Source organism: Entelurus aequoreus, linkage group LG22 (genome assembly GCF_033978785.1).
Source record: "Entelurus aequoreus isolate RoL-2023_Sb linkage group LG22, RoL_Eaeq_v1.1, whole genome shotgun sequence".
Classification (NCBI taxonomy): Eukaryota; Metazoa; Chordata; class Actinopteri; order Syngnathiformes; family Syngnathidae; genus Entelurus; species Entelurus aequoreus.
This window is the reverse complement of record NC_084752.1, coordinates 4953958-4968957: the sequence shown is the minus strand read 5'-3', so window position 1 is coordinate 4968957 and position 15000 is coordinate 4953958. Positions and strand designations below refer to the sequence as shown.

General features: G+C 36.4%; 1 protein-coding gene across 7 annotated transcripts in view; it reads left to right on the top strand.

Moving 5' to 3' along the window:
- Positions 1 to 15000, top strand: part of inpp4b (inositol polyphosphate-4-phosphatase type II B) — a 489649-nt gene that overhangs the window by 243062 nt on the left and 231587 nt on the right. For 6 of the 7 annotated variants that reach the window (XM_062032293.1, XM_062032295.1, XM_062032296.1 and 3 more), the window contains one exon: positions 11511 to 11590. The exons of the other annotated variant lie outside the window; for it this stretch is intronic. In XM_062032293.1, the coding sequence (XP_061888277.1) occupies positions 11511 to 11590 (80 nt within the window). The remainder of the gene's footprint in view (positions 1 to 11510; positions 11591 to 15000) is intronic. 7 annotated transcript variants of the gene reach the window in all.

Below are 15000 nucleotides of genomic sequence, written 5' to 3'. Positions count from 1 at the left end.
ATTACCGATACCGATGTCAACCGATACCGATATCAACCGATATATACAGTCGTGGAATTAACACATTACTATGCCTAATTTGGACAACCAAGTATGGTGAAGATAAGGTACTTTTTTTAAAAATTTATAAAATAAAATAAGATGAATACATTTTAAAAAATTTCTTGAATAAAAAAAAAAAGTAAAACAATATAAAAACAGTTGCATAGAAACTAGTAATTAATGAAAATTTGTAAAATTAACTGTTAAAGGTTAGTATTATTAGTGGACCAGCAGCACGCACAGTCATGTGTGCTTACGGACTGTATCCCTTGCAGACTGTATTGATATATATTGATATATAATGTAGGAACCACAATATTAATAACAGAAAGAAACAACCCTTTTGTGTGAATGAGTGTACATGGGGGGAGGGAGGTTTTTTGGGTTGGTGCACTAATTGTAACTGTATCTGTCATGTCTGTGTTGATCTTGTTTTTGTTTTGCTTGGTTTTTGGACACTTTTTAGTTCTTGTCTTCACTCCCTTGCTTTGTCACCATAGCAACCATTAGTTTCACCTGGTTCACATTGTCATGTCACGCACCTGTTCACGGTTAGTCACGCACCTGTTTTCACTCATCATGTCACTACATAAGCTTTTCTGTTTCTGTTGTTCGTCCTGGCGACATCACACCTTCTCTGCACGTTTATTCTCTGCCCTCTTTATGATCGCGTCTTCATGCCATGTTCTATGTCAAGTAAGTTTGTGTTTATTGTTCATCGTTTTTGTGCCCACGTGCATGTCTTTTGTTTCATAGCCAAGTTTGTTACCTCCTCTGTGAGCGCCTTTTGTTTATTCCTTTTTATTGTCCTTATATTAAATAATGTACTCACCTCCAAGCCGTGTCCAGTCCAGTTGCTTTGCACCTCGGAAAAACAATCCACGCCAAGGACCAAGTCGTGACAGTATCTTGTGTTTTTTATGTGGATTTAATAAAAAATAATAATAATAATAATTTTTTTTAAAACGATACTGATAATAAAAAAAACGATACCGATAATTTCCGATATTACATTTTAACGCATTTATCGGCCGATAATATAGTTGTGACCTATTGGAGCTTGGTTTTGTGGCAATGGCCAGGTATGAAGTAGAGCATTATTTTAGTACGTTTACGATGGTTGGGCCTCTAGCAAGAGTTATTGTAGTTATTTCTTACCATTAAGCTGAAGTTTGCATGTTTAACAAACACTCAGGAATGGACTCGGGTGCAAAGATGTTGGAGGAGAGGAGGAAGGAAGCCGGGTGAAGCGAGCGGGGCCATCATAATCAATCCTCCTTGATCCTGGAAGAGAGCGTCATCCGTCTTCCTCTTGGCTCCTCCTCTCGGCCTCATCTTTCTCTCATTTGCCGCCGTACCGCCGCTTTGATCCCCCCCCCCCCCCACCCCCCCCGTGCGACGGCCGGTCTCGGGAGCTTCATTACTTCTAAAGCATTCACGGTGAGGAGCCATAAAAAGATGCCAGGGAATGGCTTTCCAAGATGTACTGGTAAGTAATGGCTACACAGGGCTGTAATGTTCCCCGCGTAATGGCCTCGTGGGCTGGCGTGAGGGCAGGTCGGGACTGGGACCGGCCTCGTGCGTCACCCTGTATGAGTGACAATCCACGACAACAACAAAATCAAATCCTGCAAGGACCCCTGATGCATCCTTAACCGTGCGGCGGTGTGCTGTTTGGGAATGTGACCGACTCAAGGCCCCGTGTTTGTTTTGTATTACTCATTTTTGTTGACTGACCTTTTTGCCGCTTTCTTTCTTTGTCTGGACACATCACTGAGTGCATTTTTTTTTTTGTGCCTGAAGCGTGTGAGGATTTGTGGAGGGGCAGCAGGAAAAAGCTGTAGGAGGAAATGATTGAAAGAAAAGGTCAGTAGGCAGGATGGCCTTTTTTTTAAACTGATGCAGAGATTGAGATGGTATGGAGGCTAGGAAAGCAGTGTAGAACAGGGGTCACCAACACGGTGCCCGCGGGCACCAGGTAGCCCGTAAGGACCAGATGAGTAGCCCGCTGGCCTGTTTTAAAAATAGCTCAAATAGCAGCACTTACCAGTGAGCTGCCTCTATTTTTTAAATTGTATTTATTTACTAGCAAGCTGGTCTCGCTTTGCCCGACATTTTTAATTCTAAGAGAGACAAAACTCAAATAGAATTTGAAAATCCAAGAAAATATTTTAAAGACTTGGTCTTCACTTGTTTAAATACATTCATTAATTTTTTTACTTTGCTTCTTATAACTTTCAGAAAGACAATTTTAGAGGAAAAATACAACCTTAAAAATGATTTTAGGATTTTTAAACACATATACCTTTTTACCTTTTAAATTCCTTCCTCTTCTTTCCTGACAATTTAAATCAATGTTCAAGTAATTATTTTTTTAATTGTAAAGAATAATAAATACATTTTAATTTAATTCTTCATTTTAGCTCCTGTTTTTTCGATGAAGAATATCTGTGAAATATTTCTTCAAACTTATTATGATTACAATTGAAAAAAAATATTCTGGCAAATTTAGAAAATCTGTAGAATCAAATTGAAATCTTATTTCAAAGTCTTTTGAATTTCTTTTCAAATTTTTGTTCTGGAAAATTTAGAAGAAATAATGATTTGTCTTTGTTAGAAATATAGCTTGGTCCAATTTGTTATATATTCTAACAAAGTGTAGATTGAATTTTTAACCTATTTAAATCATGTCATCAAAATTCTAAAATTAATCTTAATCAGGAAAAATTACTAATGATGTTCCATAAATTCTTTTTTTTATTTTTTCAAAAATATTTGAATTAGCTAGTTTTTGTCTCCTTTTTTTCGGTTGAATTTTGAATTTTAAAGAGTCGAAATTGAAGATAAACTATGTTTCAAAAATTTAATTGTCATTTTTTTCGTGTTTTCTCCTCTTTTAAACCGTTCAATTAAGTGTAAATATCATTAATTATTAGTAATAACATAGAGTTAAAGGTAAATTGAGCAAATTGGCTATTTCTGGCAATTCATTTAAGTGTGTATCAAACTGGTAGCCCTTCGCATTAATCAGTACCCAAGAAGTAGCTCTTGGTTTCAAAAAGGTTGGTGACCCCTGCTGTAGACAAATCAAGGATGCTGATTTGAGATTTAAAGGCCTACTGAAATTATTATTGTTTTTATTTAAACGGGGATAGCAGATCCATTCTATGTGTCATACTTGATCATTTCGCGATATTGCCATATTTTTGCTGAAAGGATTTAGTGTAGAACAACGTCGATAAAGTTCGCAACTTTTGGTCTCTGATAAAAAAAAAACCTTGCCCCTACCGGAAGTAGCGTGACGTAGTCAGTTGTTCACTCCCTCATATTTTCCTATTGTTTTCAATGCAGCTAGAGCTATTCGGACCGAGAAAGTGACGATTACCCCGTTAATTTGAGCGAGGATGAAAGATTCGTGGATGAGGAACGTTAGAGTGACGGACTAGAATGCAGTGAAAGACATATTTTTTTTCGCTCTGACCGTAACTTAGGTACAAGCTGGCTCATTGGATTCCACACTCTCTCCTTTTTCTATTGTGGATCACGGATTTGTATTTTAAACCACCTCGGATACTATATCCTCTTGAAAATGAGAGTCGAGAACGCGAAATGGACATTCACAGTGACTTTTATCTCCACGACAATACATCGACGAAGCTCTTTAGCATGAGCTAACGTGATAGCCTCTGTCTCAAATGTAGATAGAAACAAAATAAATAAACCCCTGACTGGAAGGATAGACAGAAGATCAACAATACTATTAAACCATGGACATGTAACTACACGGTTAATAGATCTCAGCCTGGTGAAGGTTAACAATGTTGTTGCTAACTACACCATTGAAGCTAACTTAGCAACCGTACCTCACAGAGCTATGCTAAAAACATTAGCTATCCACCTACGCCAGCCAGCCCTCATCTGCTCATCAACACCCGTGCTCACCTGCGTTCCAGCGATCGACGGCGCGACAAAGGACTTCACCCGATCATCCGTGCGGTGGCCGGTGGGCGGCTAGCATCGGCTAGCGCGTCTGCTATCAAAGTGAGTAGTCCTTGTTGTGTTGCTACAGCCAACCGCTAATACACCGATCCCACCTACAACTTTCTTCTTTGCAGTCTTCATTGTTCATTAAAGAAATTGCAACAGATTCACCAACACAGATGTCCAGAATACTGTGGAATTATGAAATGAAAACAAAGCTTTTTTGTATTGTATTCAATGGGGAAGGCATACCTCTGTTCCCCGGGAAACGTCACGCGCATACGTCATCCTCCGAAGGCTTTTTCAACCGGAAGTGTGGCGGGAAATTTAAAATGTCACTTTATAAGTTAACCCGGCCGTATTGGCATGTGTTGCAATGTTAAGATTTCATCATTGATATATAAACTATCAGACTGCGTGGTCGCTAGTAGTGGCTTTCAGTAGGCCTTTAAAGTAGACAAACAGTCACTTCATCTCAGCAGTGGTGAAAGATCTGAATAACTTTACATGGATAGGACGGAAGAAGGGAGCAAGAGCAGAAAAAATATGCTTCATTGTCCAATGCAGAGGGAGCCAAATTGTAGATAAGGATTGTTTTGGTTAGGGCGAGCAAATAATTGCAATAATTGTCCACTGTGGCTCTTGAATTGGTCATAATTTCGCCTTGCGAAGTGTAAACTTCTCCGAGATGTTCTTCAATTTGCGATTCAATTCCAAGATCGCCAAAGTCCGAGTCCCCATTCATCACGACGGGCAGTTTTGGGGGCTCCTTATTGTCATAATTTGTTGTGAAGTGAATTGAAGGGAATTATATTTATATAGCGCTTTTTCTCTAGTGACTCAAAGCGCTTTACATAGTGAAACCCATTATCTAAGTTACATTTAAAGCAGTGTGGGTGGCACTGGGAGCAGGTGGGTGAAGTGTCTTGCCCAAGGACACAACAGCAGTGACTAGGATGGCGGAAGCGGGTATCGAACCTGGAACCCTCAAGATGCTACCACGGCCGATCTGCCGACCGAGCCACGCCGCTCCGATTGTACAATAAGAAGGAATTTGGAATGTCATGAGAAAAAAGTTGTACAGAAATTAATCTTACAGGAATAAAGACAGATTTTTTTTTTTCAATGTTGCTATTTTAAAAAGAAATGAACGTAAAAAAAAAAAAATGTCTTTATTACGTAGTACTTTAATTTGAATTGGCTTTTTTTTTTTTTTTCAAAGATCCGAATTTGACCAAAATCAAGTTGTATTTTATCAAGAAAAAGTCGAATTTGCTGGGGAATTAAGTAATTTATTTTAAATAAATGTCATAAAGTAACACGAATAAATACAAAATGTAATTTTAACTGAATTTTTGTGATATAGTCATAATCCTACAAGAATTCTGTTGCATTTTTTTCTTTAAAAATCTCTATTTTACGATAATAATGTCCAAATTTTTCAAAAATGACCATAGTCTTAAAAGAGTTGTGAGTTAGTTGTGGCGAACCCCGAGATGCAGGGATGGCAGGCATCCATCCATCCATCCATCCATCCATCCATCTTCTTCCGCTTATCCGAGGTCGGGTCGCGGGGGCAGCAGCCTAAGCAGGGAAACCCAGACTTCCCTCTCCCCAGCCACTTCGTCCAGCTCTTCCCGGGGGATCCCGAGGCGTTCCCAGGCTAGCCGGGAGACATAGTCTTCCCAACGTGTCCTGAGTCTTGTACCCGTGATCTTGTCCTTTCGGTCATAACCCAAAGCTCATGACCATAGGTGAGGATGGGAACGTAGATCGACCGGTAAATTGAGAGCTTTGCCTTCCGGATCAGCTCCTTCTTCACCACAACGGATCGATACAGCGTCCGCATTACTGAAGACGCCGCACCGATCCGCCTGTCGATCTCACGATCCACTCTTTCCTCATTCGTGAATACGACTCCGAGGTACTTGAACTCCTCCACTCGGGGCAGGGTCTCCTCCCCAACCCGGAGATGGCACTCCACTCTTTTCCGGGCGAGATACATACATAGATACAGTATCTTCAATGTCTTCGACGGAGAGAACCGCCAGGCACAGGACTCGCCACCTCTCCCAAGAGTCCCTCGTGTATCCAGCAGGCAAAAATATAAAATTGGGGACGATTTCTCATATTCTTTCCGTTTCTGTAATATTGCAATATTTTCTCATAAATGATTACTTTTTTTATGTAAAATCATTACTTTTACAATATTGCCACTTTTTTAGTTTTTCTTGTAAAATAGTGACATTAAGTAAAATGATCTTATAAAATTGTGGCTTTTGTCGAGTAAAATTATGACTCTTTTCATACTGTTATTGAGTAAAAGTCCAACTTTTATCATAATATTGCACAGTTTTTCAGTTTTTCTTGTGAAATTTTGACCTTTTTTTTTGTGAAATTCCAATTCATTTTTCACAAGGAGGGATTTTTCAAATTGACTGTGTCAGTTTTAAAAGTGCTCCCCTCTGGTCAACATATGTAATAACAAGTGTGTGTCAAAATTTGAAGTGCTCCCCCTCTTGCCAACATATGTAATAACAAGTGTGTAAGAAATTGACAAAATGTGTTTAAAAATAAATAAAATGTATATAGAGACATACTGTAATAACTTGAAGTAAATAATAAAGATTAAAAACCAATTACAAACAAAAAGTTCCAAAAATAAATGAACTAAAAGCAGTCTTTTTCTCACAATGTGTTGACTTTTTTCTAATAAAATTGGGGACAATTTCTCATATTCTTTCTGTTTCTGTAATGTTGCAATATTTTCTCATAAATTATTACTTTTTTATTTAAAATCATTACCTTTTAATGCAAAATGGTAACGTTTGTCATATAAAATTCTGACTTATCACAACATTGCCACTTTTTTAGTTTTTCTTGTAAAATAGTGACATTTATTAAATAAAATTATGACTTGTCTTAATTTTTCCAAGCAAAATTCTGATTATTAATATGTTGCCAAAATTGTAAAGTTTTCTTTATAAAATTGTGAATTTTGTCGAGTAAAATTATGACTCTTTTCATAAAATTGCCAAAATGTTAAGCTTTTCTTGTAAAATTGCGACTGTTATTGAGTAAAACTCCAACTTTATCATAATATTGCACACTTTTTCAGTTTTTCTTGTGAAATGTTGACCTTTTTTTTGTGAAATTCCAATTCATTTTTCACAACAAGGAGGGATTTTTCAAATTGACGGTGTGTTGGTTTTAAAAGTGCTCCCCCTCTGGTCAACATATGAAATAACAAGTGTGTGTAAAAATGTGAAGTGCTCCCCCTCTTGCCAACATATGTAATAACAAGTGTGTAAGAAATTGAAATGCGTCCCCTTTTGCCAAAATGTATTTTAAAAAAATAAATAAAATGTATATAGAGACATACTGTAATAACTTGAAGTAAATAATGAAGATTAAAAACCAATTACAAGCAAAAAGTTTGAAAAATAAATGAACTAAAAGCAGTCTTTTTCTCACAATTTGTCGACTTTTTTCTTATAAAATTGGGGACAATTTCTCATATTCTTTCTGTTTCTGTAATATTGCAATATTTTCTCATAAATTATTACTTTTTTATTTAAAATCATTACCTTTTAGTGCAAAATGGTAACGTTTGTCATATAAAATTCTGACTTATCAAAACATTGCCACTTTTTAGTTTTTCTTGTAAAATAGTGACATTTATTAAGTAAAATTATGACTTGTCTTAATTTTGCCAAGCAAAATTCTGATTATTATTATGTTGCCAAAATTGTAAAGTTTTCTTATAAAAATTGTAAAATGTTGTCGAGTAAAATTAAGACTCTTTTCATAAAATTGCCAAAATGTTAAGCTTTTCTTGTAAAATCGCGACTGTTATTGAGTAAAACTCCAACTTTGGTCATAATATTGCACACTTTTTCAGTTTTTCTTGTGAAATGTTGACCTTTTTTTTGTGAAATTCCAATTCATTTTTCACAAGGAGGGATTTTTCAAATTGACTGTGTTGGTTTTAAAAGTGCTCCCCCTCTTGCCAACATATGTAATAACAAGTGTGTAAGAAATTGACAAAATGTATTTAAAAAAATTAAATGTATATAGAGACATACTGTAATAACTTGAAGTAAATAATAAAGATTAAAAACCAATTACGAACAAAAAGTTCGTAGAATAAATGAACTAAAAGCAGTCTTTTTCTCACAATGTGTTGACTTTTTTCTTATAAAATTGGGGACAATTTCTCATATTCTTTCTGTTTCTGTAATATTGCAATATTTTCTCATAAATTATTACTTTTTGATGTAAAATCCTTACTTTTTAATGCAAAATGGTGACATTTGTCGTATAAAACCCTGACATATCACAATTTTGCCACTTTTTTTAGTTTTTCTTGTATAATAGTGACATTGATTAAGTAAAATTACGACTTGTCTTAATTTTTCCAAGCAAAATTCTGATTATTAATATGTTGCCAAAATTGTAAAGTTTTCTTATGAAATTGTGACTTTTGTCGAGTAAAATTACGACTCTTTTCATACTGTTATTGAGTAAAACTCCAACTTTTATCATAATATTGCACACTTTTTCAGTTTTTCTTGTGAAATGTTGACCTTTTTTTGGGGAAATTCCAATTCATTTTTCACAACAAGGAGGGATTTTTCAAATTGACTGTGTGTCGGTTTTAAAAGTGCTCCCCCTCTGGCCAACATATGAAATAACAAGTGTGTGTAAAAATGTGAAGTGCTCCCCCTCTTGCCAACATATGTAATAACAAGTGTGTAAGAAATTGACAAAATGTGTTTAAAAAAATTAAATGTATATAGAGACATACTGTAATAACTTGAAGTAAATAATGAAGATTAAAAACCAATTACAATCAAAAAGTTCGGAAAATAAATGAACTAAAAGCAGTCTTTTTCTCACAATGTGTTGACTTTTTTCTTATAAAATTGGGAACAATTTCTCATATTCTTTCTGTTTCTGTAATATTGCAATATTTTCTCATAAATTATTACTTTTTGATGTAAAATCCTTACTTTTTAATGCAAAATGGTGACATTTGTCGTATAAAACCCTGACTTATCACAATATTGCCACTTTTTTAGTTTTTCTTGTAAAATAGTGACATTTATTAAATAAAATTATGACTTGTCTTAATTTTGCCAAGCAAAATTCAGATTATTAATATGTTGCCAAAATTGTAAAGTTTTCTTATAAAATTGTGGCTTTTGTCGAGTAAAATTACGACTCTTTTCATACTGTTATTGAGTAAAAGTCCAACTTTTATCATATTGCACACTTTTTCAGTTTTTCTTGTGAAATGTTGACCTTTTTTTTGGGAAATTCCAATTCATTTTTCACAACAAGGAGGGATTTTTCAAATTGACTGTGAAAATACATCGAAAATGATCGAAAAACTCCCCCTCTGGTCAACATATGAAATAACAAGTGTGTGTAAGAAATTGAAATGGGCCCCCTCTGGCCAACATATGTAATAACAAGTGTGTAAGAAATTGACAAAATGTATTTTAAAAAAATAAATAAAATGTATACAGAGACATACTGTAATAACTTGAAGTAAATAATGAAGATTAAAAACCAATTACAAACAAAAAGTTCGTAAAATAAATGAACTAAAAGCAGTCTTTTTATCACAATGTGTTGACTTTTTTCTTATAAAATTGGGGACAATTTCTCATATTCTTTCTGTTTCTGTAATATTGCAATATTTTCTCATAAATTATTACTTTTTAATGCAAAATGGTGACGTTTGTCGTATAAAATTCTGACTTATCACAATATTGCCACTTTTTTAGTTTTTCTTGTAAAATAGTGACAAGTAAAAATATGACTTGTCTTAATTTTGCCAAGCAAAATTCTGATTATTAATATGTTGCCAAAATGTTAGTTTTCTTATAAAATTGTGACTTTTGTCTCCTACATTTCTTTAACCCATTCCACCATCAAAACGTTACCCTTAGTTGGGACATCAAATGTATCTATTTTTTTAGTACAAAATTCCAGGAATTCCGAAATACCAATTCTGAATTCCAAAGTGTTACTACGTCAAGTTTTCCTGACCGATTAAAACAATTCCACACCAACCAATTCATACAATCTAGGACATTTGCGATATTACCTATATTTTCAAAAATTCCCGTTTTTCCCAAAATTTCCAGGAATTTGCAATAAAAATGTATGGATATTTTCAAAGTTCTACAACTCCCACATTCCTCACTTGATTTGAACCGTTCCACCCTCACACACTCGACTCCTCTTGGACGTTCAAACTACCATTTTCCAAGTACCCCAAAAATTTACTACCAAATTCCAGGAATTCCGAAATACCAATTCTGAATTCCAAAGTGTAACTACGTCAACTTTCCTTGACCGATTCAAAAAAAATTCCACACCAACCAATTCATATAATCTAGGAAGTTTGTGATATTACCTATATTTTTTTAAATTCCCGGTTTCCCCGAAATTTCCAGGAAATTGCCATACAAATGTACTGCAACTCCCACATTCCTCACTTGATTTGAACCACTCCACTCTTCCTGCACAATCGAACAAAGGTGTTTCTCAGTTCCGAAAATTAGCATATCACCTGGAATTACCAGGAATTTCCCCCTGTCGAAGTTCAAAGGGCAATACAGAAACCTCTTCATATCCCACATTTCTCGTCCGATTTGAACCGTTCCAACATCCACACGCTCCACTCATCCTCGCCTATCGACCATTTCAGTTCCGCACAAAACGGCATTTACCCACAATTCCTACCGGAATTGCATATTCTAGTTATGGTTCACTTCTGGCTTTCGCCACGTCTCTTAGCCTGCGAGATAAACAAGTTATTTCCAAGTTGTACAAGTTTTTATCACTTCCTTTTGTCTGGGGTGGGACTCCCGGGCTACAACCATTCGATTAATTAACAATTAATTTGTTTTTAATTGGCCTGGGAGGCTGCAGCGTTAGCTTTAATTAATTGGAAAAACAGAACGGCGGGTTATTTGCAATTAGAGTCATTGTTAGCCAAATTGCACAATCAAAGTCGGAGCTTTGCCTCGGCTCAGACCACACCGAAATAAACATTTTTAGAAAGTCGCAGTCATTTCTCACTAAACCTTGCGGGGAAACTGCTTGAATTTAAACCTGCTTTTTTTCCCCCACTCCGCATCCTACGACGCCAGGATTCACCTTTTGTATCCGCTGTTAATTACTTGCTCGGTTAGCTTTGGCTCGGCGTCCTTGGCACACTTTTAGCCTCATGGTGAATGTGCAAATATCCACTTTATTTTTTTTTTATATCCCTTCAAATACTCCTCTCACTTGGTTATTGATGGGCTCAGCCTCTCGTCTCTCTTCTTGACCCACTTGCGGTGCGGTGGCATGGTGCCCGCAGCAAACACGTGTCTGGCAAAGTCCAAAACCGGGCGAGAGCCGGAGAAGACGAGGCCGTTTCGGATGCCTCTGCGGAAGTAAACAATCCCGTTTTGTCTGTGTCTCCACAGAGCAGCTTCCTGGGCACCGCCGCCTTCTCCGTAAGCGATCTGCTTCGAGCCAAAGATGAACGACTGACCTTGCTTCTCAGGTAACTTATTGTTTTTCTCAATACTGGCAAAGATACGTTGGCATGGCAACAAACACATCCTTTTAATGGAGTTGCGGATTGAACGACCACTTTTGTAGTCATTTTCTACGGTTTCCTGGAAACTAGAAATTGGAATGTGTTCCCTAACACAATATCATTGGTCGGATTGAAAACATGTGTGTTTCTTGTAAGGGTGTCCCGATACAACTTGATAGAGGATACCAAAATTTGAGTTTTGAGGGTTGGCCGATGCCAATATTATCCAACACAATATCATTGGTCGGATTCAAAACATGTGTGTTTCTTGTAAGGGTGTCCCGATACAACTTGATAGAGGATACCAAAATTTGAGTTTTGAGGGTTGGCCGATGCCAATATTATCCAACACAATATCATTGGTCGGATTCAAAACATGCTAGTGTTTCTTGTAAGGGTGTCCCGATACAACTTGATAGAAGATACCGATATTGGAGTTTTGAGGGTTGGCCGATGCCAATATTATCCAACACAATATCATTGGTCGGATTCAAAACATGTGTGTTTCTTGTAAGGGTGTCCCAATACAACTTGATTGAGGATACCAAAATTTGAGTTTTGAGGGTTGGCCGATGCCAATATTATCCAACACAATATCATTGGTCGGATTCAAAAAAAATTAGTGTTTCTTGTAAGGGTGTCCCGATACAACTTGATAGAAGATACCGATATTGGAGTTTTGAGGGTTGGCCGATGCCAATATTATCCAACACAATATCATTGGTCGGATTCAAAACATGTTAGTGTTTCTTGTAAGGGTGTCCCAATACAACTTGATAGAGGATACCGATATTGGAGGTTTGAGGATTGGCCGATACCAATATTATCTAACACAATATCATTGGTCAGATTCAAAACATGTTAGTGTTTCTTGTAAGGGTTTCCCAATACAAATTGATAGAGGATACCGATATTGGAGTTTTGAGGGTTGGCCGATACCAATATTATCTAACACAATATCATTGGTCAAATTCAAAACATGTTAGTGTTTCTTGTAAGGGTGTCCCAATACAACTTGATAGAGGATACCGATATTGGAGTTTTGAGGGTTGGCCGATGCCAATATTATCCAACACAATATCATTGGTCGGATTCAAAACATGTTAGTGTTTCTTGTAAGGGTGTCCCAATACAACTTGATAGAGGATACCGATATTGGAGTTTTGAGGGTTGGCCGATACCAATATTATCCAACACAATATCATTGGTCGGATTAAAAAAAAATTAGTGTTTCTTGTAAGGGTGTCCCAATACAACTTGATAGAGGATACTGATATTGGAGTTTTGAGGGTTGGCCGATACCAATATTATCCAACACAATATCATTGGTTGTATTCAAAACATGTTAGTGTTTCTTGTAAGGGTGTCCCAATAGAACTTGATAGAGGATACTGATATTGGAGTTTTGAGGGTTGGCCGATACCAATATTAACCAACACAATTTCATTGGTCGGATTCAAAACATGTTAGTGTTTCTTGTAAGGGTGTCCCAATACAACTTGATAGAGGATACCGATATTGGAATTTTGAGGGTTGGCCGATGTCAATATTATCCAACACAATATCATTGGTTGCATTCAAAACATGTTAGTGTTTCTTGTAAGGGTGTCCCGATACAACTTGATAGAGGATACCGATATTGGAGGTTTGAGGATTGGCCGATACCAATATTATCCAACACAATATCATTGGTCGGATTCAAAAAAATTAGTGTTTCTTGTAAGGGTGTCCCGATACGACTTGATAGAGGATACCAAAATTTGAGTTTTGAGGGTTGGCCGATACCAATATTATCTAACACAATATCATTGGTCAGATTCAAAACATGTTAGTGTTTCTTGTAAGGGTGTCCCAATACAACTTGATAGAGGATACCGATATTGGAGTTTTAAAGGGTTGGTCGATACCAATATTATCCAACACAATATCATTGGTCGGATTCAAAAAAATTTAGTGTTTCTTGTAAGGGTGTCCCAATACGACTTGATAGAGGATACCAAAATTTGAGTTTTGAGGGTTGGCCGATGCCAATATTATCCAACACAATATCATTGGTCAGATTCAAAACATGTTAGTGTTTCTTGTAAGGGTGTCCCAATACAACTTGATAGAGGATACCGATATTGGAATTTTGAGAGTTGGACAATACCAATATTATCTAACACAATATCATTGGTCAGATTCAAAACATGCTAGTGTTTCTTGTAAGGGTGTCCCAATACAACTTGATAGAGGATACTGATATTGGAGGTTTGAGTGTTGGCCGATACCAATATTATCCAACACAATATCATTGGTTGTATTCAAAACATGTTAGGGTTTCTTGTAAGGGTGTCCCAATACAACTTGATTGAGGATACCGATATTGGAGTTTTGAGGGTTGGCCGATACCAATATTATCCAACACAATATCACTGGTCAGATTCAAAACATGTTAGTGTTTCTTGTAAGGGTGTCCCAATACGACTTAAAAGAGGATACCGATATTGGAGGTTTGAGGGTTGGCCGATACCAATATTATCCAACACAATATCATTGGTCGGATTCAAAACATGTTAGTGTTTCTTGTAAGGGTGTCCCAATACAACTTGATAGAGGATACCGATATTGGAGTTTTGAGGGTTGGCCGATACCAATATTATCTAACACAATATCATTGGTCAAATTCAAAACATGTTAGTGTTTCTTGTAAGGGTGTCCCAATACAACTTGATAGAGGATACCGATATTGGAATTTTGAGAGTTGGACAATACCAATATTATCCAACACAATATCATTGGTCGGATTAAAAAAAAATTAGTGTTTCTTGTAAGGGTGTCCCGATACAACTTGATAGAGGATACTGATATTGGAGGTTTGAGTGTTGGCCGATACCAATATTATCCAACACAATATCATTGGTTGTATTCAAAACATGTTAGGGTTTCTTGTAAGGGTGTCTCAATACGACTTGATAGAGGATACCGATTTTGGAGTTTTGAGGGTTGGCCGATACCAATATTATCCAACACAATATCACTGGTCAGATTCAAAACATGTTAGTGTTTCTTGTAAGGGTGTCCCAATACGACTTAAAAGAGGATACCGATATTGGAGGTTTGAGGGTTGGCCGATACCAATATTATCTAACACAATATCATTGGTTGGATTCAAAACATGTTAGTGTTTCTTGTATGGGTGTCCCAATACAACTTGATAGAGGATACCGATATTGGAGTTTTGAGTGTTGGCCGATACCAATGTTATCCAACACAATATCATTGGTCGGATTAAAAAAAAATTAGTGTTTCTTGTAAGGGTGTCCCGATACAACTTGATAGAGGATACCAAAATTTGAGTTTTGAGGGTTGGCCGATGCCAATATTATCCAACA